The 23,822-nt window shown below is 43.8% G+C and overlaps 1 protein-coding gene across 5 annotated transcripts in view; it reads left to right on the plus strand.

Moving 5' to 3' along the window:
- LOC147024662 (uncharacterized) overlaps positions 1-23,822 on the plus strand; it is a 98,482-nt gene that overhangs the window by 73,753 nt on the left and 907 nt on the right. The window contains exons 3-6 of one of the 5 annotated variants that reach the window (XR_015059125.1): positions 2,720-2,834; positions 21,873-22,027; positions 22,227-23,513; positions 23,616-23,822. The exon at positions 23,616-23,822 is cut by the window's right edge and continues 702 nt beyond it. Coding sequence is in view for 1 of the 5 variants with exons in the window: in XM_085884786.1 (XP_085740912.1) it covers positions 21,903-22,027; positions 22,227-22,542 (441 nt within the window). In the remaining 4 variants the exon portion in view is untranslated. The other 4 variants (XR_015059126.1, XR_015059127.1, XR_015059128.1 and 1 more) reach the window with 4 other exon arrangements.

The following is a 23,822-nucleotide window of genomic DNA, read 5'->3' on the forward strand; positions in this document are numbered from 1 at the left end:
TCGCATATCTCTCGCATATCTCTCGCATATCTCTCGCATATCTCTCGCATATCTCTCGCATATCTCTCGCATATCTCTCGCATATCTCTCGCATATCTCTCGCATATCTCTCGCATATCTCTCGCATATCTCTCGCATATCTCTCGCATATCTCTCGCATATCTCTCGCATATCTCTCGCATATCTCTCGCATATCTCTCGCATATCTCTCGCATATCTCTCGCATATCTCTCGCATATCTCTCGCATATCTCTCGTGATATCTCTCGCATATCTCTCGCATATCTCTCGCATATCTCTCGCATATCTCTCGCATATCTCTCGCATATCTCTCTCTCTCTCTCTCTCTCTCTCTCTCTCTCTCTCTCTCTCTCTCTAGTATATCTCTCTCTCTCTCTCTCTCTCTCTCTCTCTCTCTCTCTCTCTCTCTCTCTCTCTCTCTCTCTCTCTCTCTCTCTCTCTCTCTCTCTCTCTCTCTCTCTCTCTCTCTAGCATATCTCTCTCTCTCTCTCTCTCTCTCTCTAACATCTCTCTCTCTCTCTATGATATCTCTCTCTCTCTCTCTCTTACTTCTCTCTCTCTATCTCTCTATTGTATCTCTCTCTCTCTCACTCTTCTCTCTCTCTCTCTCTCTCTCTCTCTCTAGCATATCTCTCTCTCTCTAGCATATCTCTCTCTCTCTCTCTCTCTAGCATATCTCTCTCTCTCTCTCTAGCATATCTCTCTCTCTCTCTCTCTAGCATATCTCTCTCTCTCTCTCTAGCATATCTCTCTCTCTCTCTAGCATATCTCTCTCTCTCTCTCTAGCATATCTCTCTCTCTCTCTCTAGCATATCTCTCTCTCTCTCTCTAGCATATCTCTCTCTCTCTCTCTAGCATATCTCTCTCTCTCTTTCTAGCATCTCTCTCTCTCTTTCTAGCATCTCTCTCTCTCTTTCTAGCATCTCTCTCTCTCTTTCTAGCATCTCTCTCTCTCTTTCTAGCATCTCTCTCTCTTTCTAGCATCTCTCTCTCTCTTTCTAGCATCTCTCTCTCTTTCTAGCATCTCTCTCTCTCTTTCTAGCATCTCTCTCTCTTTCTAGCATCTCTCTCTCTCTTTCTAGCATCTCTCTCTCTCTTTCTAGCATCTCTCTCTCTCTTTCTAGCATCTCTCTCTCTCTTTCTAGCATCTCTCTCTCTCTTTCTAGCATCTCTCTCTCTCTTTCTAGCATCTCTCTCTCTCTTTCTAGCATCTCTCTTTCTCTTTCTAGCATCTCTCTTTCTCTTTCTCTTTCTCTCTCTTATACCATACATTTCGCAGAGTGTCAGTGCAGCCCAAAAAACTAAGTAAGGGTTATACTCGGTGGTTTGCTTCTGCCTTTCCAGCAGTAATTGGGCAGGAATTTGTAAATTATTCAGGGCACGAGTAATAGCTTGCCTCATCCTCATGAAGGACACCATGGGGTCTTTAAAGTTCTTAAACTAATCCGAGGGTTCGCAGATGGGATACCCGTTTTACTTCCATCCGAGGGAAGGCACACACATCGATGAATCACACTGCCTGTGAAACATCAGGGTGACAGTTTATAGTTAGGTTGGGATTTGAACCCAGACGGGACAGCTGAGAGGTGAGTGTGTATCTCCATGACCTCGGTCATCCTGCCAAATACTCCTCATATTATTTGCCTTCAAAGGCCTTATAGTTTCTGAGAAGAAAGTTGTGAATGTTTGTACTTACCTGCTGATTCTGATGTTCCTTTCTGGATATAATAGTATCTGCTAATAAAAACAATTATCAAGCAAACTAAAGCTACTACGACTGTGCCTACTACTACTACTACTACTACTACTATTACTATTACTAGTAGTAGTAGTAGTAGCTTAAATTGAGATTGGCCCAGGGGATTGAGCTTAGATTTTAACATCTACTTCTGTCATAAAACAGTCGAGAGGAAGGTACAGTGTTAGCGGACTTACCTTAAAGCTGCCTGATCTAGATTTAATCCGAACATAGCGAGAAACTGTGAGATGGTTGATTCACAGGCAGGTTGTCACACAAATAGATGTTAAGCTGGGTCTTTCGTCACATCTGCTAGTATTACTGAACGTTATAGCCTGGTGTTGGCTTCACGGTTAAGGTAGCTGGCTTAAGATCACAGGTTTTGAGTTTGAGCCCCTGTCATGCTGTTGAAATAACACCAGGTGGGTTGACTCAACCTGTCATCCTTCTGAGGATGGCAAAATGAGTCCCAGCTTACTGGTAACATGGAAACTGCATCAGCAGAACAGCCACATCCACAGAAAATGAAGCAACCTGCAGCCACAGGCTGCTTCTGGATAAATAAATAAATAAAAAGTGTGCGTTAAAGCTCCCATGGTGTTTTTTCATGAAGGGGAGGCACGTAATCCTGCCATCTTCAGACGAACACCCTGAATAAACTCAACATTTTGCCAGCTCAAGTCTAACGACAGGCCGGGCAGGCCCATTCGTGAAAGACCTGGAACAAACTATCTCTAGCCAACTCCATAATAAGATGGAAATAATTGAAGAAGTAGTAGTCGATTTTGGTTATAACACTGCCAAAATTCACGATGATATCTTCAGTCAATTTTGTTAATTCTTCAATAAAACATCATTCCCAATGAAGGTTTGGCACAAAATGTTTAACTCCGCCACCGAAGGTGGAGGAAGGTTATGTTTTCACCCCTGTCTGTTTGTTTGCCTTTCTGTCTGTGAGCAGGATATCTTCAAAAGTTATGGACAAATTCAGAAGAAATCTGGTGGACAGGTTGGGTGTGTGACAAGGATGAGTTGATTTGATTTTGGTGAAGATCCAAATCCGAATCCAGGTGGAGGTATGCGCACTACCGAGTGCCCTTTTCGCTGTTGTTATTATCATTATTATTATTATTATTATCCGTATAATTATCATGATTGATTTTGATGTTATAAAACTTCAAATGGCATTTTGGAAAACTTTTTGCTCTCAGAATTGAAAGTTATTGATCGACGAGAATCCTATACATTTGCAATTGCTTGCAGTATGTTTCCCCTATGTTGCACTGCCTCATCAAGTAGTATAAAGAAAAATGACAGAGTGCAAAATCTGTTCTTGCAGTGCAAAGTTATGAATCTGTGTTGTGACAGATTTCGATAATTCACCTGTGCAAAATGGAAAGTTCCCTCTTGGAAACCTTATAATTCAAAATGGAAAAATGCACGATTTCTTTATTATTTTTTAACAAAATGTTGATCTATGCAATCAGTATTGCTCGGAGTTAGCAAGTAAAACAGGTGGCCGCATATTCAAGTTTATTCAACATCACAAAATACCTGCATTGATATCTGTAAACCTTAACGATGAGTATTTTGACGACATAAGATGAGGGGCCACATAACGAAGTTTATTATGTATGGTAACACAAAATTTTGGTCAATGCAAAAGATATTTTTGATATTGGCCACGTAAAAAATAGGTAACCACCTAATTAAGGTTATTGAATATCAAAAAATAATGTATTTCTCCATGCAAACCTCAATACCAAGTATTGTGGTTACATATGACATATCCACATACAGCAGATGGACATATCTTCAAGGTTTACAGAGTAGGAAAAACAGGTCAGATCAGGCCATAAATACGGTGATGTGTAAGGAGGAAGGAATCCAGAGATCGATTGTGTTAATAAGAGATTGTGGACGGACCATGTGATCAAGTACTCTTGTATTAAGTATCTATCAGAGGTAAGTCGTTTGGCAAAACATGCACTGAGGAGGTGGTGATTGTAAACATGAGAGCAGAGTAGGGTCCAGTTACATTGTGCAAAACCTCCTGTACAGGTGCGGCCAGATCGAGAACTTATAAAACAATGAAACCATCACGAACTGTTTGGCTGGCAGACTGCAAGCCATGGTGGTGAAGTAGGCAGAAGATCCCTGGAGAGGGGTGGAACACTTTTGCGAGGAGCCAAAATCATGTCTCGAAAAATGGCACCACCCACACCACTCAGTGGATAATGCATAGGACCAGCCGCGTGCTGGAATGGCAGTCCATTGGGGGGCATAAATCCGTGTCCATGCATGCACCTGGCAGTTGGTGATCACCTTTGGTTTTGGTGGAGACAACATCTCTCTCTCTCTCTCTCTCTCTCTCTCTCTCTCTCTCTCTCTCTCTCTCTCTCTCTCTCTCTCTCTCTCTCTCTCTCTCTCTCTCTCTCTCTCTCTCTCTCTCTCTCTCTCTCTCTCTCTCTCTCTCTCTCTCTCTCTCTCTCTCTCTCTCTCTCTCTCTCTCTCTCTCTCTCTCTCTCTCTCTCTCTCTCTCTCTCTCTCTCTGTGTCTCTGTGTCTCTGTGTCTCTGTGTCTCTGTGTCTCTGTGTCTCTGTGTCTCTGTGTCTCTGTGTCTCTGTGTCTCTGTGTCTCTGTGTCTCTGTGTCTCTGTGTCTCTGTGTCTCTGTGTCTCTGTCTCTCTGTGTCTCTGTCTGTCTCTGTCTGTCTCTGTCTGTCTCTGTCTGTCTCTGTCTGTCTCTGTCTGTCTCTGTCTGTCTCTGTCTGTCTCTCTCTGTCTCTGTCTCTGTCTCTGTCTCTGTCTCTCTCTGTCTCTCTCTCTCTCTCTCTCTCTCTCTCTCTGTCTCTGTCTCTCTCTCTCTCTGTCTCTCTCTCTCTCTGTGTCTCTGTCTCTGTCTCTCTCTCTCTCTCTCTCTCTCTCTCTCTCTCTGGCTCTGTCTCTGTCTCTGTCTCTGGCTCTGTCTCTGTCTCTGGCTCTCTGTCTCTCTGTCTCTCTGTCTCTCTGTCTGTCTCTCTGTCTCTCTGTCTGTCTCTCTGTCTCTCTGTCTCTCTGTCTGTCTCTCTGTCTCTCTGTCTGTCTCTCTGTCTCTCTGTCTGTCTCTCTGTCTCTCTCTCTGTCTCTCTGTCTGTCTCTCTGTCTCTCTGTCTGTCTCTCTGTCTCTCTCTCTCTGATTTGTCACTCTCCATCACCCTCTCTTGTTGTCACCATATTCCACCTGAGCCGCACTTCACCTTGTACCACGCCAACCTGCATGGAGACCAGCTCTTACCTGCCTTACATCCTCACCTGCTTCGTTAATATCTGAATCTGGTATTAGCGGGTCATTACCCTCATCAGAGTCGAGGGTATTTCATTTGGTTCTGTCTGTCTGTCTGTTTGTTTCTTGGCAATTTTTTTTTTTTGACAAGTGCAGTAAACCCTGATAATGTGGGGGTCAAGCTGCTGGAAAATACCGTGGTAGTTGAAACCACGATCGTGGAAACCAAGGGGCAATGGGAAGAGGGGAGGTTTGGTTCCTGGACTTTGAGAAAATATCGAGGAAGAGCCAAAAATAAACACATTACAATTGAACAAAAAAAAAACGAGCAATCAGAGATTGCAGACCCTCATCAAGACTTGTTTTGTGTGGTGTTTGTGTGGCGTTTGTGTACTGGTGTGTTGCATATTTAATAAGACACGTAACTTTTAAGATCTTTTTTAAGGGTTTCAAGAAACCCAAAAGGTTCTTCTTTATTCAAAAAAAGATGGAGGGAACCATTATTCAAACTCGAGGGGGAGCACTCGGGAGAGTGCAAAACCTCCGCTGCCAATACTGCTGGGTCACTGAAGTGAACCTTACTGTATATCTGATTCATTAAATATGATGTCAACAGTGCTGACAGTTATAGTTCTTTTCTCCATTTTTTTGGGTGGGGGGTAGGGGGGTTGGAAATCACTTAAAACATGTAGAAATGCAAAAAAAAAGAAATCGAAATTGTTGAAAAAAAAGTTGCAAAATTTTTTTTTCTCTAACAAATTTTTTTTGGGGGGGGGAGGTTGGAAATCACTTAAAATATGTAGAAATGGCAAAAAAATTTTCTCTAAATTTTTTTTGGGGGGGTTGGAAATTACTTAAAACATGTAGAAATGCAAAAAAAAATTTTCTTGAACAATTTTTTTGGGGGGGTTGGAAATTACTTAAAAAATGTAGAAATGCAAAAATAAATTTTTTCTCTAACAATTTTTTTTGGGGGGGGTAACAATTTTTTTGGGGGGGGGTTGGAAATCACTTAAAACATGTAGAAATGCAAAAAAAAAATTTTTTCTCTAACAATTTTTTTTTGGGGGGGGACCAAGTCCAAAATTTAATGGCATGATCCTTGGACCATACCTAACCCCCCCCCCCACCAAGTTTCGTCGAAATCCGTCGAGGAGTTTTTCCGTAATACTGTTCACAAACAAACAAACAAACAAACAAACAGAAAGGGGTGAAAACAGTTACCTCCATCCATCTTCAAAGATGGCGGAGGTTAATAAAGATGTAGGAATGTTAACTGTTTACATATTTTTTGCCATACCATCCATACATCCTTCTGCATTAAAACTTTTTTTTTGAAACTTGTTATAAAAGAAATACAGGAGATAAGGAAGGATAGGACAATCAATAAATATGGAACAGTTCTGATGTTCAACAGTCACAACTCGGAATGAAATGCAGGAGAAAACAAAATTTTATGGACAAAGTAAAAAAGAAAAAGAGTAATCAGATATTGCAGACCTTGCCATGACCTGTTTTGTGTGGTGTTTGTGTTGTTTTGTGTGGTGTTTGTGTTGTTTTGTGTGGTGATTGTGTGCTGGTGTGTTACATAATTAATTAAAGACAATTACAACTGCCATATTATAAGTGCTGGCAGTGATGACCGGGTACTAAGACGTCCTGCTTTCATGCAACCCCGCTTTGAATGGACACCTGACCCTGACCCATGACGTTTTTAAAAATTATTATCCAGTTGAATTTAGAATGGGATTGAAATAAATGCAATTAAAATCAAACAGAAGACCAAATAGGTACAGTCCTGCATTGGAGTAATCTGGAGGAACCCAAACAAGCCAAAATGAAGTCATCAAAAGGAACCTGGATAGGATTCGCATTTCCTACTCTATCCTCAAAACCATTAAAGGTCCCATGACACCCAAAACTTTCTGGTTATTTATATATTAAGTTGGCCTTCCTAGTGAAGAAATCACCCATTTTTTTTTAACAAAAATGGGATAATTAGACCACTATTTCGATCATTTATTGTGCTTTTCACAACTTGCTCTGCCCCGCCCCTTAAAAAAGTTGACTTCAGCGAACCGCAGCGTTGACGTCACATACAGAAACTCGCACAGAGTGGATTGACTCGAGATCTCTAGAGTCAAGACTAGTCCGATAAATCCGTCATCCGTCTGACTAGTCCAATAAATCCGTCGTCCGTCCAACTCGGCCGATAAATCCGACATGCTGTAGCTTTCTTTTATTATTCTCTTTTCTTCGTTGTTTTCTACTGGCGCTACATGACGACAGCAGGAATAAAATAAATACAAAATGCAACAGAACGTCAGATTTATCAGACTACTCTAGACAATTGTGTCACAAGGTGTATTCTGCGCACAAGTTTTCATCGTATCCGGACAGTGAGACTGCTTCGTTTTATGCGCGGAGAGATACGGCCGATGACATGCGCTGGCCTTGCTTGTGATTCGTTCGACGCGGAGAAACATGTCCGCTATGCTGCACTGTTCACGTCACCTCACTAAAATATTTCTGATATCGAGCAGTATGCAAGTCGAATTTACATTATTGAATTACGAATAGGATTTAGTGTAACCAGTTGTTATTGCCAAGTCTTCCTTCGATGTCCTCCCGATCATCATGAACTCCGGGAATTTCATCGCCATTTTTCTCTGCTTGTCCTGCTTCGGGCTCGAACTGCTAAGGCCGTATTTCATTTCCAACTGCCTGAACTTCACCTCCCACGACTACGTTATCCGACAATTCTCCATGTGATTCAGACCAAAATCCTTCATTTCTCTCACACTCACTGTCATTACCAGACAAATGAAAGTCCATGCCATCCATTATTCAAAACCAAATGTTCGATTTTTTTAAAGCAGAAATGAACGAAGCGATTGAGTCGACCAATCGAATGTGGAAACGCACAGAAAGCCAATAGAATCACGGAGACCACCAACCCGAGTAATTTATGTGCAGCCTTTGTCAAACTGCAGTTGACGTCATGTGGGTTTCGCCCCTTTCAGAATAATTTTTAGGGGCGTTCCCGAAGAGGTTTGTTTTTTTTATTTAACATTTTGCAGAATGAGTATTGTGAAAAAACATTGTCAGATCTGAAATCACGTAATTATATGAAATTTCAGTACTTTTGGGTGTCATGGGACCTTTAAGGTACAGCCAAGTGAGCCTTCATCAAAAAAATATAAACAAGAACCCAATTCAAAAAATTAAATAATTCTGACTGCCAGACCATGCGTACAAACAAGATGAAATTTAAAACTTACATTCCCCATTTCTACTTGATTATAATTGTGAAGTTACATGTCGATTGATTAAGTGGTTCCAGAGAAAACATGATTTAATATTTTTCTTCAATCCAATATTGCTGCCAAACCATGTGACCCATCAATTATGCCTTAAAAAAAATTATGCACGCATGGCTTGGGGAACATTTGTGTGGTTTCCCCTCGATCTGTCCTGCTGTTCTGGAGAAGAATATTTTTTATAGGTTTTTGGGTAAATCCAATATGGCTGCCAAACCATGTGACCTATTATGTCATATATGTGAACCTTTTGTTCCTCATGGATAGGGGGGTCATACATGTAAAGTTTCGCCTTCATTTGTTCAGCCACTTCAGAGAAGAATATTTTTGAAGGTATTTAAAAACAAGAATAAAAATATGGCGACCGAATCACGTGACCGGTGACGTCATCAATTATTTTTCTATTGACCATTTTAACACTAGATGCCTCTAAAAATTTTCATATTGATCAGATGTAGCATTCTACACAATCAATTATGATGTCAAAAGAAGGCACCTATGACATCATAAAAAAAATACACTTCTTCACCATGAGGAGTACTTTCCATGTGCCAAGTTTCAATTTTATCGTTGGTGCGGTTTCAGAGGTATAGTTTCATTTTTTTTTTCTGTTTTTCCAACATGGCTGCCACACCACATGACCTGTGATGTCATCATTATGAATAAAGCATTATACATGAGTATTCGATCCTATGGTGAAAATTTTGTCTCAATCGATTGCGGTTGCGGAGAAAAACAAGAAAGTTCTGTAAAGACAAACAAACAAACAAACAAGCAGTCATAGACTGGTACTTACGAAATCGTCAACTTGACCTCTGACCTTGTCTAATAAAAGCTGTCTCTAGAGAAGGTAGCGACACAAACCAGAAGTCTATATGATGATTCTGTACCAAACCATCAAAAATCGAATGTTTTGGATGTTTGACCTCACTGTAACCTTGACCTTTGACCGATTTTGACCAAAATCTAATCAGCACTCGCCATCACCCTCCTGAACCATGTGGTGTAATTTGACATTGGTAGCTTCTTCCGTTCTCGAGTTATCTGTTCCAAACCATCAAAAATCAAATATTTGACCTCACAGTGACCTTGACCTTTGAGCGATTTTGACCAAAATCTAATCAGCACTAGCCATCACCCTCCTGAATCACGTGGTGTAATTTGACATTGGTAGCTTCTTCCGTTCTCGAGTTATCGTGCCTACAAACAAACACACAAACAGAGGACAGAAGTCATCAATATACTTTCAAAATCTTTAGATTTCGTAAGTAACAATGAAAAGACGTCATGCAGAGTACGATACTTGCAAGATCCACCACCCTCTCCAATGGTTGCCATGGATATATCAAATTGTCCATTTCATTAACAGTAAATTGACAATCTTAATCAAAGCTCAGGTCAATCGGATGAAAATTGATTATTTTTCAGATTGAAATTGATGATTTAATAAGTTTGACCTTGAGTTGACCTTTGACCTTTTAACCTCAAACATAGTTGGTTTCCAAATTCAGTGATGCACAATGCAATTGCTGCTTAAATTTCTAGGTTAATCGGATGAAAATTGACGATTTTCAGATGAAATTTGATTTTAGAAGTTTGACCTTGAATTGACCTTTGACCTTTTGACCTCAAAAATAGTTGCTTTCCCAACTCGGTGATGAAATATGCAAATCATGTTCAACGTTCAAGTTAATAAGATGTAAATTGACGATTTTTCAGATGAAAATTAATGATATTTTGATAATGATATAATAACATATTTTGATATGAAAATTGACAATTTTTCAAAGAAATATTGATGATCGTAGAAGTTTAACCTCTTGTTGACCTTTGACCTTGTGACCCAAAAATTTGTAGGTTTCCGAATTCAGCGACGTAATATGCAAATCTTGTTCAAATTTCAAATCAATCGGATGAAATAAATTTGAATCATATAAATCATAAATTTGAACTCCAGATAACCTTTGACCTCTGACCTCAAAATGAAAAGGCTTCTCAGTTAAGACTACCTCGAGGAATTGGTAAAGTTTCATGACTATCGGTTTGGAATTGGGACCTGCAGGTGACAGAGACAGACAAACAAAGAGACAGACAAACAAAGAGAGAGACAAACAAAGAGACAGACAGAACATCAAAAATGACTGACCACTATACTTGAAAAATCTTCAATTTTGCAAGTAAGAAGAAGAAGACGTCATGTAGAGCACGAGACTTGCAAAATCCATCAAACAAATTTGACCTCAAAAATAATTGGTGGTTGAATTCAGTCAGCTCATTTGCAAACCCTCTACAAATTTCAAGTGAATTGGATGAAAATTGAGGTTTTTAGAAATACCACCTTAGTTGTTGACCTTGGGACTATGTTGACCGTTTGGTCGATGTTGACCTCAAACAGAATAGGCCTGAGCGAGTGGTTCATGCTCCACTTCCCTGAGCGAGTGGTTCATGCACTGCCGCCCTGAGTGAATGCTTCGTGTTTTGCCTCCCAAAGCCAGTGGTTCGTGCTCTGCCACCCTGAGCCAGTGGTTCATGCTCTGTCGTCCTGAGCGAGCTGTTTGTGCATGGCCGCCCAGAGTGAGTGGTTCATACTCCACTTCCCTGAGCGAGTGGTTCATGCACTGCTGCCCTGAGTGAATGCTTCGTGTTTTGCCTCCCAAAGCCAGTGGTTCGTGCTCTGCCACCCTGAGCCAGTGGTTCATGCTCTGTCGTCCTGAGCGAGCTGTTTGTGCATGGCCGCCCAGAGTGAGTGGTTCATACTCCGCTTCCCTGAGCAAGTGGTTCGTGCTCTGCCACCGTGAGTGTGTGGTTCGTGCTCCGCCGTCCTGAGCCAGTGGTTCGTGGTCCGTGACCCTGAGTGAGTTGTTTGTGCATGGCCGCCATGAGTGAGTAGTTCCTTCTCCATCGCCCTGAGTGAGTGGTTCATGCTCCACTGCCCTGAGCGAGTGGTTCATGCTCCGCCTCCCTGAGCGAGTGGTTCATGCTCCGCCTCCCTGAGTGAGTGGTCTGTGCTCCGCTGCTCTGAGCCAGTGGTTCGTGCTCCGCCGCCTTGAGAGAATGGTTAGTACTCCACTGCCCTGAGTGAGTTGTTTGTGCATGGCCGCCGTGAGTGAGTGGTTCGTGCTCCGCCGCCCTGAGCGAGTGGTTCATTCTCTGCCTCCGTGAGCGAGTGGTTCGTTCTCCTCTGCCCTTAGCCAGTAGTTCGTGCTCCGCCGCCCTGGGTGAGTGGTTCGTCCGCCACAACCCTGAGTGAGTGGTCTGTGCTCCGCTGCCCTGAGGCAGTGGTTCATGCTCCACCGCCCTGGGTGAGTGGTTCGTGCGCTACAACCAACCCTGAGTGAGTGGTTCGTGATCCACTACCCTGAGCGAATGGTTTGTGCTCCACTGCCCTTAGTGAGTAGTTCATGTGCCACTGCCCTGAGTGAGTGGTTTGTGCGCTACAACCATGAACGAGTGGTTCGTGCTCCATTGCCCTGAGTAAGTTGTGAAATAACACCCAATTTCTGAGACGTTTGGTGCATTTATGGTTTTTCTAAATGACCGAGCAATTAATTTTTCCACCCTTCACACGCAGCTGTTTATAGAGATGAATGTTTGTGATCATATCCCTGAAACGTCTATGTAAATGCAACGTTGTTTTTTGATGAAAGATACTCAAGGTCTTTTGGTTGTTGCCAATATCAGCCAAGTGTGTGTGTGTGTGTGTGTGTGTGTTTTGTTCATGAAGCATCTCTATCTCTCTCTCCCTCTCTCTCTCTCCCTCTCTCTCCCTCTCTCTCCCTCTCTCTCTCTCCCTCTCTCTCCCTCTCTCTCCCTCTCTCTCCCTCTCTCTCCCTCTCTCTCCCTCTCTCTCCCTCCCTCTCCCTCTCTCTCCCCCTCTCTCCCCCTCTCTCCCCCTCTCTCCTCCTCTCTCCCCCTCTCTCCCCCTCTCTCCCGCTCTCTCTCTCCCGCTCTCTCTCTCCCTCTCTCTCTCTCCCTCTCTCTCTCTGCCTCTCTCTCTCTCCCTCTCTCTCTCTCCCTCTCTCTCCCTCTCTCTCCCTCTCTCTCACTCTCTCACTCTCTCACTCTCTTTTTCTTTTTCTCTTTATATAACTCTTTATATATCTCTTTAGAATGAAATATAACACATCTCCTAAAACAAGAAGTGACATTTATCTCTTCCATGGACCCAATGTTGTGTCCAGGGCCGGATTTACTATGTGGGGGGGCCGTGGGCACAATGGTTGTGGGGGGTCCCCAAATTTGGAGATTGATCAACAATCAAGAGAGGTTTTTGAGCGGCAAGAGGTCTCCTTCGGGGCTCCCTGCTGATGTTCTCAAAGTTAAGTTCCGGTTGTTATTTGTCCCGTTTTAACTGTTTAATTTTCTCACCTACATGTTAATGTGTGTTCCGAGTTCGGTTTTGTTTCAAAAATCGTGCTATTTTGTGAGTATTTATGTCGACGTTCTTACTTGGTGTTTGAGGCCTAGTCCTAGGCTTGAGGCCTACCGGTTCCACTCGGTGTTCGATCGTTTTTTTTTTTGTTGTTGTTTGTTTTTTCTCCCCATTACCTTCAATTTCTATCCTCCCCATTACCTTCAATTTTCATCCTCCCCACTTTCCAAACATCCCCCATTCTCCCAACTAATCTCTTTCTTATCTCAAAAAAAAAAAAAAAAAAATATATATATATATATACCCAACAACAACAACAACAACACGCTCACCTTCTCCCGATTCTGCTACTTCTTCTTCCTCTTAACTTCCTCCTCGTCTTCCTCGATTTCTTTTTTTTTTTACACTTCCATGACCTAATCTGTTGAACTCTCTCATACATTAATATTAACAACAAAAACGATCTCATAATGCTTCATCTTCCTCTCTCACACATGTGGTACTCTTTACTGTTTCACAATGCACTACTCTTCTGCTATTTTAACAGACTGCTCTCATTTCGACCTCTCCTTCATTCCTTGCCTAAAAAATCCAACTATTACAGCGCTTCTTCTCTCCATGCTCTGAATTCGCCTTCATTGCATCCATCAAGAATTGTGTTAAATCGCATCTCTGACCTAAAACTTTTAAAAACCACAGTTTGCCATGGATGCTCGCTTTCCATCAACCATTCTTTTTTCCAACTTCAGTGCCAACTCACCCCCTCACCCCTCACTCTCACTCTCAAAGCAACCATCCCACTCTTCTCCCTCAAAGCCTCCCTCTCACCTCTTTCAAAAATTCCCCCTCACCTTTCTCCCACCTTTCATCCCCCTCACTCTTCCTTCTCTAAGTTGCCCCCCTCTCATCCAACAACCTGCCTCCCTCCACTGCCCTCTCACCTCCATCTCTTCACTCCACCTCCTCAAATCCTCAACTGCCATCTTCCTTGTCTCTTGTCCCCCCTCTCTCCCAGCACCACAGAGCCTTTTCTCCTCCTCATTCGGCCCCCTCCCCTCGCTATTCTGCAATACCCCACACTCCTTCAGCAACCCTCCTTACCTCCCCCCTCGTCCCTCGTCCTACCCTCCCCCGCCCCCTCCACCTCCTGCACCCAAAGCCTCCTCCCCTACCTCTTCATTAAAAGTGTGGACCTCAAATATCCGGGGCCTTCGCTCAAACCTTTCAGATCTTTCCCTACAGGTTGCCACTGACAAACCAGACATTATCTGCCTAACAGAAACTTTCCTCTCCCAAGACGTGTCTGACTCCCAAGTATCTCTCCCTGGTTACTCCTTCTTACGGTATGACAGACCTGAGCCTCGTCCTGGTGGAGGTGTTGCTCTCTTCATCAAAGACTCTATTCCTCACTCTCCCTGCACTGCTCTCACTCCCCCACACCCCCAGGAATACCTCTGGCTTCGGCTTCCCCTCCACTCCCACCTCATGTTTATATGTGTACTGTACCGTCCACCGAACAGTGATGACTCCATCTACACCTCACTCTCCGAAATCATGGACCATCTTCTATCTTCTCATCCAAACTCTCTCTTCCTCTTATGTGGCGACTTCAATTGTCATCACGCCAGTTGGCTAGGTGTGGGTACCTCTCTCACCTGCCATGGGACATCAGCAAAAGCTTTCTGTGACTCATTGGGACTGACTCAATCGGTCAACTTCCCGACGCGGATCTCAACCAATGGTACTCCATCTCTTCTGGATCTGATTTTGACAAATTTCCCTGACAATATCTGCTGCTCTTCCTTCGCTCCAATTGGTTCTTCTGACCACGTCCTTGTTAAAGTGGACATCTCTCTGGCTGTTATCAGAGAACCACCTCACCGCCGTCGAGTCTGGCATTTCACTCAAGCCGACTGGCAGGGTCTCCGAGCAGCCATCAAACTTACAGACTGGTCTCCTATCACTACTTTCTCAAACATCAACTCATCCTGGGAATTCTTTCAAAGAAACTTGCTCTCCCTCATGCACAGATTTATCCCCTCTCGTGTTCAGTTGTCTTACCCTTCCTCCCGCCCTTGGTTTACTGAAGCTTGTGGCGAGGCAGTTCTCCTGAAACAACTTGCCTTTGCCTCATGGAAAGCAAACCCAACTGAGGGCAATCTCAGTTCTTTCCACAAAGCTCGGAACAAGTGTGTATCTACCCTCAGGAGAGCCAGAAAACAACATCTTTCTCATCTCAAGTCTGAACTCTCAAACCTCTCTCCCTCCTCAAAATCCTGGTGGCGTTTAATCAAATCTGTTTCTGGTGTATGTTCCCCCTCCATCCCCTCCCTTACCTCAAATGGCCGCACTGCTGATTCCACACGTGATAAAGCTGAATGTCTAAACTCGGTGTTTGCAGCTAAATCTTGTGTCCCAAACCCATCACTATCTCTACCCACTTTACCCAGTCGCACCCAACTGTCCCTGGACTCTGTATCCTTTTCTCCTGACAAGGTGGAGAGCTTGCTTTCAAACCTCGAGTCAGATTCTGCAACCGGTCCAGACGGCATCAGTCCACGTGTCCTCAAAGCCTGCTCTTCTGCTCTTGCTCACCCTCTCTCTGTTCTATTCACCCTCTCATTTTCCCAAGGTCATCTGCCATCTACTTGGAAATCTGCTAACATCACTGCCCTGCATAAAAAAGGTGCAAAAACAGATCCCTGTAACTACAGACCAATCAGCCTTCTCCCAATCATCAGCAAGGTTATGGAATCCATCATCGCTTCAGACATGAAATCCTTCCTCTTCTCCAATGGCTTGATTTCCAATCATCAATTTGGTTTCAGACCAGGTCACTCTACCCTGGATATGCTGCTACTGCTCTCCCATCAATGGATGGAGGTCCTCAATGCCAGACAGGAAATCCGAGCCGTATCCCTGGACATATCACGTGCTTTTGACACAGTCTGGCACCCTGCCCTACTCACCAAACTCTCTTCCCATGGTATTCAAGGCCATCTCCACTCATGGCTCGCAGACTTCCTCTCCTGTCGCAGTCAACGTGTGGCCCTAAATGGAGTTCTTTCATCCCCTCTTCCTGTGCAGGCTGGAGTTCCTCAAGGTAGCGTTCTGGGCCCTGTTCTTTTTCTGGTTTTCATCAATGATCTCTCGGACTCTCTGGAAAATCCTCTATTTCTCTTTGCCGATGACTCCACCCTCTGCCGTACCATCTGTCATCCCTCAGACCGGCAAGCAGCAGCTTCTTCGCTCACTGCAGATCTGGATAAAATCACAAACTGGTCCAACACGTGGAACATGTCTTTCAATCCACACAAATCTCACACTCTCACTATGTCTCTTCGAAAGGACCGTTTAGAAAACCCCCGCATCCACTTTCTCAACAATCCTCTGGAAGAAGTCTTTTCTTTCAAGCTTCTGGGTCTCACTATCTGCCATGACCTTTCCTGGGAAAGTCACATTTCCAACCTTGCCTCAAAAGCCAGTCGCCGACTGGGAATCCTCCGTCGTGCAAAGTCCTTCCTCGGCCCTCTTGAGCTCCTGACTACTTACAAAGCTTTTGTCCGTAGCCTGATGGAGTACTGCTCTCCCCTCTGGGCTGGTGCTCCTGCCTCCCACCTTTCTCGGCTTCACGCTGTCGAAACCAGGGCTTTTAAGATCATTGGCATCTCCCGCAATGAAGCTGAGTCTTTGGGCCTCTCACTCAATCACCGCAGGTTGGTCGGTGGTCTTTCTGTTTTCTACCGACTCCTCTCCAGCCTTGCCCCCCCTGCTCTCTCTGCGATTTGTCCCAACCACATTTCCACAGGGCGCTCAAGGTCCGCCAACAACCCCCTTCTGGTAAAACTACCAAAATCACGAATCACTGCTCATCTTCACTCTTTCATTCCTCTTTTTTCCCGCCTTTGGAATAAACTTCCTCACTCTATTCTTTCCCATTCTTCCCTCCAGGCTTTCAAAACAGCTGTTCACCACCACCTCTTATCTTCCCCCATCCAAATCCTCGATCTTTTCTACCCCCGATAATCCACCCAAGCCCACTTCCTTCAATTCTCCTGCTTTCCTTCCTGAAAGTCCCTGAAATGTCCATCTTCTCTTTGCCATGTTCCCCGTCCCATCCCCATCCCTCTCGCTTCCACAGTTCACCTAATGTGTCTGTTCCCCACTGTTTTGTCCCTTCCACTCCCGCCCCTCTTGTCTCATGCCTCCTTGCTGTGAGTTGTGTGTTAGCTCTCATACGAGCCTCGACCAAGGTATACAAAAAAAAAAAAAAAAAAAAAAAAAAAATTAAATTATATCTGCTTTATCATCAACAACTGAACTAATATCTATGGATTTGGCAGATCCTGATCAGGAATGATTTGGCATATATGTTCACAAATTACAATTAAATCTGATAAGATGGACGGATTGTTTTTGATATGGCTGATGACTTATCTCTGAGCTCATTCTAAAATCAAATCACAAAAATGCTGTTGCTGCAAGAGTAAGAGATAGAGATGGACCAATATAAGAAAATAACAAACGACGCGCTGTCATTAATCATACTATGAACTTCGACTAAAAATGTTCTAACTTCTAAAAACCCTCTGGGCAAGAGAAATCCGAAATGGTGATTAATAGCCGACTTCCAGCGACCGCAAATACACGGCAGTGTCATCCTCATCAATGAACATACACACGGTGCCTTAATCAATGGACGAGCTTCCTGCGCAACTTCGCGGCAGCGAACTCGGATATGATACTGTCAACCTGCATGGAATTGAGCACATCGAATTCGGTTGAAATGATGGTCAGATCGACCAGTCTCTGCTGCCCCATCGTGGAGTGAAGATGGTTCTTGATAATCTTGAGTTTCGAAAACGAGCGCTCCCCGGAGCAGTTCGACACCATCAGTGAGAGGTAAATCCGAAGCAGCACTTCCACGTTTGGGAAAGTATCAGTGAGTTTTCGCTCGATGAGAAAACTCTACATCTCGAGTTCAGTACGGCCCGAGTCTGGCTCTGACTCCTTCATCATGGCTTGAAACTGAATCATTTCTTCTGTGAGGTCAGGTGATAGATCTTCCCGATACAGCTCAATGAGCTTCGAGCATGACTCTCAAATCTGCTCCACTTCGAGTTGAACAAGAGCACGCAGGAATCCAAATCTATTGCTCATCTCGCTGTAAGCATTTGTACGCTTTTCCAACTGCGACAGCAGTAGTCGATCACTGCAACGTATCCACTGATTCGAAAGGACTCCTTGGGGTCTAGTTCTACTCTGGAGTGTGTCCGTAGTCCAAGGGAGCGAGTTGGACATTACGCTTTCGTCTACGCGATCCGCGAGTGAATTCCTCCGTACCTGAGTGCTCCACTCCGTCAACAACGAATGTATCAAACTGATCGCGTAATGACTGAATGAAGCTCGCCAGCGACTTGAGGAGCTGCACGGCTCTGTTGAGATCGGTAGCTTGCGACTCAAGGGTATTACTCGTATAATCAATTATACCAAGGACAGTAGACCAGAAACCAGCATAGAACCCTATCTCGAGCGTGCACATCGTTTGGTGAAGTGTCTCGGCAGTGTTTCTCATTTCACTATTCAGTTGTTCATCGTTTGCGATTTCATCGAGGACATCCATGATTTCGCTGTAACCATCTACAAGAGCTTGGGTTGCATCAGAATGAGCTGACCAGCGAGTGTCGCTGAAGCGCTTTGGTACTTGCAGACCTTTGGCTTTTAGGGCATCAAATAATCTGGCGTAGTGTGACGTGGAAGCTGTAAAAAATACATACACTTGTTCCACAAATTCAAAGAATACTGCTGTAGGTCTACAGCATCCCACGGCCGACTGAACGACTAAGTTCAGTGAGTGCGTCACGCATGGCACAAATATTGCGAGAGGGTTCTCCTGTTGGATCATTCCCTGCATCCCATTGTATCGGCCACTCATATTAGATGTGTTATCGTAAGACTGTCCTCGGCAGTTAGCGATGTCCAATCCAGTGGCTTTCAAAAACTCCAGTAATGCCGTCGCTTGCTGGAGTCCAGTGTGTCCTGTGTTGCTCAGAAAGGTCATGAAACGCTCCACTGGAGCCACTTCTAGATGTATCGTAGAATAACTGTGAGCTGGTCGATGTGGCTTATGTCAGGAGTAGAATCGACTGACACAGAGAAGTATTTTGCCTCTTTCACACGAGCGACGATGTTATCCAGAACAGATTTTCCGATGACGGAGATTAACTCTTCACATGTCGTAGATGATAAGTAGTTGGTGTGGTCACTACCTTTGTTGGCATATTTCTGAATGTGCTGCGCTAAAAATGGATCGTATTCCGCAAGTAATTCCATGAAACCAAGGTAGTTACCATTCGTCCGTGACGCAAGAATTTCATCCAATCCAGGGAACGCCAAACCACGCTCAGTGAGAAACGATATCACGCTCACACTTCGTTTCAGCACCTCCCTCCAATAGGACGCAATCTCACTCACCTGTTTGACGAGTTCAGTGTCCACACGACCTGCGGATGCTGCTCTGTCTGACAAGCAGATGATATTCGCACAATGTACATGCGAACGCTCATGCACCTCGATAGAACAACTGGCATGCTTCCAGTCATTGAATCCTTTCCTGCCCAGGGCAGTAGTGCCTCCAAAGAGCTTGTAAGCGATGCAGTACAGTTTTCTGGTTGATATGGAGAAGCAAAGCCAGGACCTTTTCACGGACTCTCCGTTTTGTAGTCTACGGTAAAAAAGATTCTTGGAGCAGCAACGTTTCCTACCTTCAATGAACTATATGGATGAATCAAAGGGACCAGTCGAATTCTGCAGGCGCTCCAAATCTCGTGATGCCCAGTAGTCGATCATCTCTGACGACGGTCGCTCAGGAGGCCAACATCCAATGTCATTGGCAAAGCCAGGTCCACGATCAGTCAGTATATCTCGTGCTTCTTCATCTGATGCATGTTCTTCATCGGTGGAACCTTCCGAGATGTTGGGCGAATCTTGACGCCGGGGTTGCGTTGCCAAATCCGCTTGATCTGTCTCTGTTGGTGTTCCAGCCTCTGTCATGGACGAATTGCCTGTTTGTGCAGGAGTGAAAAACTCTGAGATTTTCTGGGTCTTGTCGACGACGGCCTTGTGTCTTTCATCTTTTTCCTTGGAACGTTTCCGCTTTTGAGCACCACTGTCATATGTCATATTTTGAGCACCACTGTCATGGAGCCCTGGATTTGTGCCTGTCGTCACCGAAGCCGCTCATTGTGGTTTCTGCAGCTGGGAGGTACCGAGTAACCGAGATATTGTCAGAGTGCACGTGGGACGTACCAGAATCACGAACAACAAGTATGTTTCACAAACCTGGAACATAGAAAGTCACACCATGTTACTGTGCTGTGCGCGCCAGTAAGCAGGGTACTGACAGCGTTCCCTGCCAGCCGCAGTTTCAGTGTGTACAACACTACCCCTGCCGGCCATGTGCTGTGCTGGCCTGGCCAAGTTTTACCACATAGACTTTCACCTTTTCACCTCTGCTCTGGCTGGACCTCTGTATTCCGTCTGTGCTTGCTGGGCTCTGGCGGGCAGTGCCGTAGTTAGTTGGTCACGCTCAACCATCCGAAGCATCGATGATTGATCCAAAAAAAGATCCGAATGCGGGCCCCCAATGCCCAAGGCTTGCACCGGGAATTTTTGACCACGTTGGATCTATTCTGTGGACCGTGGAAGAAATGGCTTGAAAAAGCCAAAGCTTGAAAAGGACCCTCACAATGACAGACAATTTTGAAAAGATATCCTTCCAAAGAGTTTACAATCTTCATTCACCGACAATAAAACTTTACAAGCACATTTTCAAGGGATTTTCAAAATGTCATCGAAATTGTGGGGGGCCCCAGGGCCATGGCCTCACCTGGCCACCCCTAAATCCGGTCGTGGTTGTATCAGCAAAAGGAGTTTATCCTCTCACTTTACTTATTTGTGTGAAGAAGAAGAGGAACACAACTCATCTCACGATCACAGATGTTGATGAAAAGGATTCTGCAACAGCCTTTGGGGCTCCGCCGCAGACAATGCAACCTCCAATTGGAGAGCTGAACACTGAACAGGCTCCTCGCACCTCGACCGTTGGGAGTTGAGGACGCAACAGTCGAGAACATACAATTGGAATTGACTTTGTTGAAAGGTGTCTATTAAACTGTTATTCTTCTTTACCTCATTCATTTTGTGTGAATTTCACCTGAAGAGATCACAACGAAAAGCTTTGTGTTTTTCTTTTTATTCTGTTTTATGGTGATGTCCTTCCAATGTCTCTGTTTATGTTTGCATTGAAGTTTTGTAGTACCAAGCATCATTTTAATTCATGAGTCAATGTATCCGCATGATGGAGCACGTACGGATACAATGAGTGATTAATTGATATTGCAAGTGCAGTACTGCACAATAAAACCTGTATATTTAGAGTTTAAGAACGAATGCTTTACTGTGGAGGGGTAAAACGACTTTTCGGCCATCTTGTACACAAATATTACATTCCATTATATAATTACATGTAATATGTGGAATGACGACACAATGAAAACTGAAATGGGTTTGTTTGGAACCGAACGGGGTTACCATGACAACAATGGTTGTAGCGTCACAAAGACCATCGTCGGGATGCATTGTGTGTTTACATTTTAGAACATTTAGACCATTCTGCCGCATTCACTGCTACGATGTGGTCGTACCTTGTTGTGCTCTTGAGTTTTTTCAAAGAATTTCAAGAAAATATGTTTCCGGCACACCTGCAAGTGCGTCCCGGAGTGTGGACCATAAGGAAGTCTTACCAGGTGAGTGAGAAACGGAGAGAAAGACCATCACTGATGGATGGAGGCTAAAGGGTTAAAGATCCCATTGATTAGTATGAAAAGGAAGTTATTGGAAGGGAGCAGATTGTGATATTAAATAAATAATGACTGTTTGATTACAGTGTGAACAAATGTTCTCTTAAATCTTGTTACAAGGAAGCCACACCTGTTCTGGAATGTTCGATCCGTTTGCTGGACCTGTGGTCAGAACGTCAGGTTTCAACTTCAGTTTGAAAGGATCCCATTCAAGGATTGTGATGAAGTGAAGGACATTGATTTCTATTTTCAATGAAATACCATTAATTTATTAAACTTGTTATATCCGTGTCCACAGATCTTTGGGGAAGGTTCCCTCTTCGGCCCGATGGACGTTGGAGAGCTCGTGTCACTATGGGGGAGATTTGAACATGCTGTTGGGATCATCTCCATGGTGATATTTATCATCCACTTGGTTTGGGCGATAAACTTATGGAAGAACAAACGGCTCCGGTAAACATCTTCACAAGTCTTCATTTTATGATTGATCTTCAAATGAAGAACAGCAAACTTTGATCCCGATGGATCTCTCTCCTGATGAATATGTTATTATTGGAGTTTATATATCTGGTCGTACTCTGATCGATACATTTGCATGACGCAGAGAAATGTTCTCTAATACGAAGTTGTGGTTATTCTTGTGTGTTAACAGAAAGGACAAGAAAGTGGATGCAGAAGATGAGCCTGATGGGGAGGATACGGATGTGGAAGATGATGATGACGAATGTGACTGTGACGATGGAGATGATGAATGTGATTGTGATGATGACGATGACGGATGTCATTGTGACGATGGAGACGATGAATGTGATTGTGATGATGACGATGACGGATGTCATTGTGACAGAGACGATGAATGTGATTGTTCTGATGAAGTTGACAGATGTGATTGTGACAATGATGATGATGGATGTCATTGTGAGAATGGAGACGACGAATGTGTTTGTTCCGATGACGATTCTCATTGAGGACAAGGAACACCAGGTTCGTAAGGGAGGAGGGGGAGAGGCTCTATTTTGTGTTGCACAACTTCCATGAGTTTGATTTCATTTTAGTGATCGTTTCTCCAAGTAGTTTTCGATTAGATAAGGTTACTAGCACAGTCTACCCTCCCTCTGGGTGGGTAGAGTTTGCACATCACCTGCTGAAAAAAGTAGTCTGTGTTGCAAAAAGACGTTTTTGATGTTTGTGTGATTTGTGTTTAAAGGGTTCGAAAGGGGTCGAAGCAGTTCAAAGGGTGTAAAGGTGGTATGGGCTCTAAAAAAAAAAGGGATCGAAATGGGTCTATGGGGTCTCAACGCGTCTTAAGGATCTGTGGGTATAAATGTCTAACGGATCAAAGGATCTATGGGAGTTTAAAGTGTCATACGGGGTCTAAAGGTCTGAAGGATCAACAGGTTCTAAATGAGCAACAGCAACATAAGCAGCATGGTATTGAGGAGTCATACCACATGCAGGACCTTCAACAGGTAAGAACTCTTCAATACTTTGGGGTAGTTGGGGTGAACACACGAGGTGCAAACACAGCAAACATCACGATCGAGACGTTAAGCTGAAATACATTTTGGCACTTGTTATTTTATAGACATTGCTGTTATACTTCCTTCTTTGAAGAAGAAGTTCTTAATTGTGGACATAATTGTAATTATAATTTTGGTGGGAAGGTAACTTCTTGTCATGGTCATCGCCATGCACGATAAATCACAAGAAGTTGAACTCCCCTCGTTTGGATTATTCACCTTTCCGTCGTTACCTGTTCCATCAGTGCATTCCCTTCTGTGCCCCTTTCCTGAACAAGTTATCAAACTGATGAAGATATCAATGTATTTAATCTTTCATACTTTTATTGTTTTTTTTTTTTTTACCAAAGGCCCCTCAGAAGAGGTGCTCGTTAACTCCCCTCCACCCTCTCGAATGAAACCATCCTACCGGTTGGAATGTAAGTTTCCAAGATTCTTGCTTTACTTTACAAACCATTCCAAACTTTGTATAAACTACATGTTCTTCACCCCTATCATGTTCCATTCTGTCTGTGTCTCAGAAGTGTCGGGAACAAATGAATGTTTTGCTGAACTCTCAGCCAGCCAAGCACCAAACAGATCATCCAATTGGTGAAAGTCTGACGTGAGTGTTAATGCATCTGTACATAAGTCAGTGTGTACATCTGGATGATCATTAAAATTACTTATATCGATGAATGTTGGTAGTTTAATTTTGAAGCAGGTTGGATGTCACGTGGCAATTTTCC

This window comes from Eptatretus burgeri, chromosome 6, assembly GCF_056783735.1.
Source record: "Eptatretus burgeri isolate ZD-2024b chromosome 6, Ebu_testis_v1, whole genome shotgun sequence".
NCBI lineage: Eukaryota > Metazoa > Chordata > Myxini > Myxiniformes > Myxinidae > Eptatretus > Eptatretus burgeri.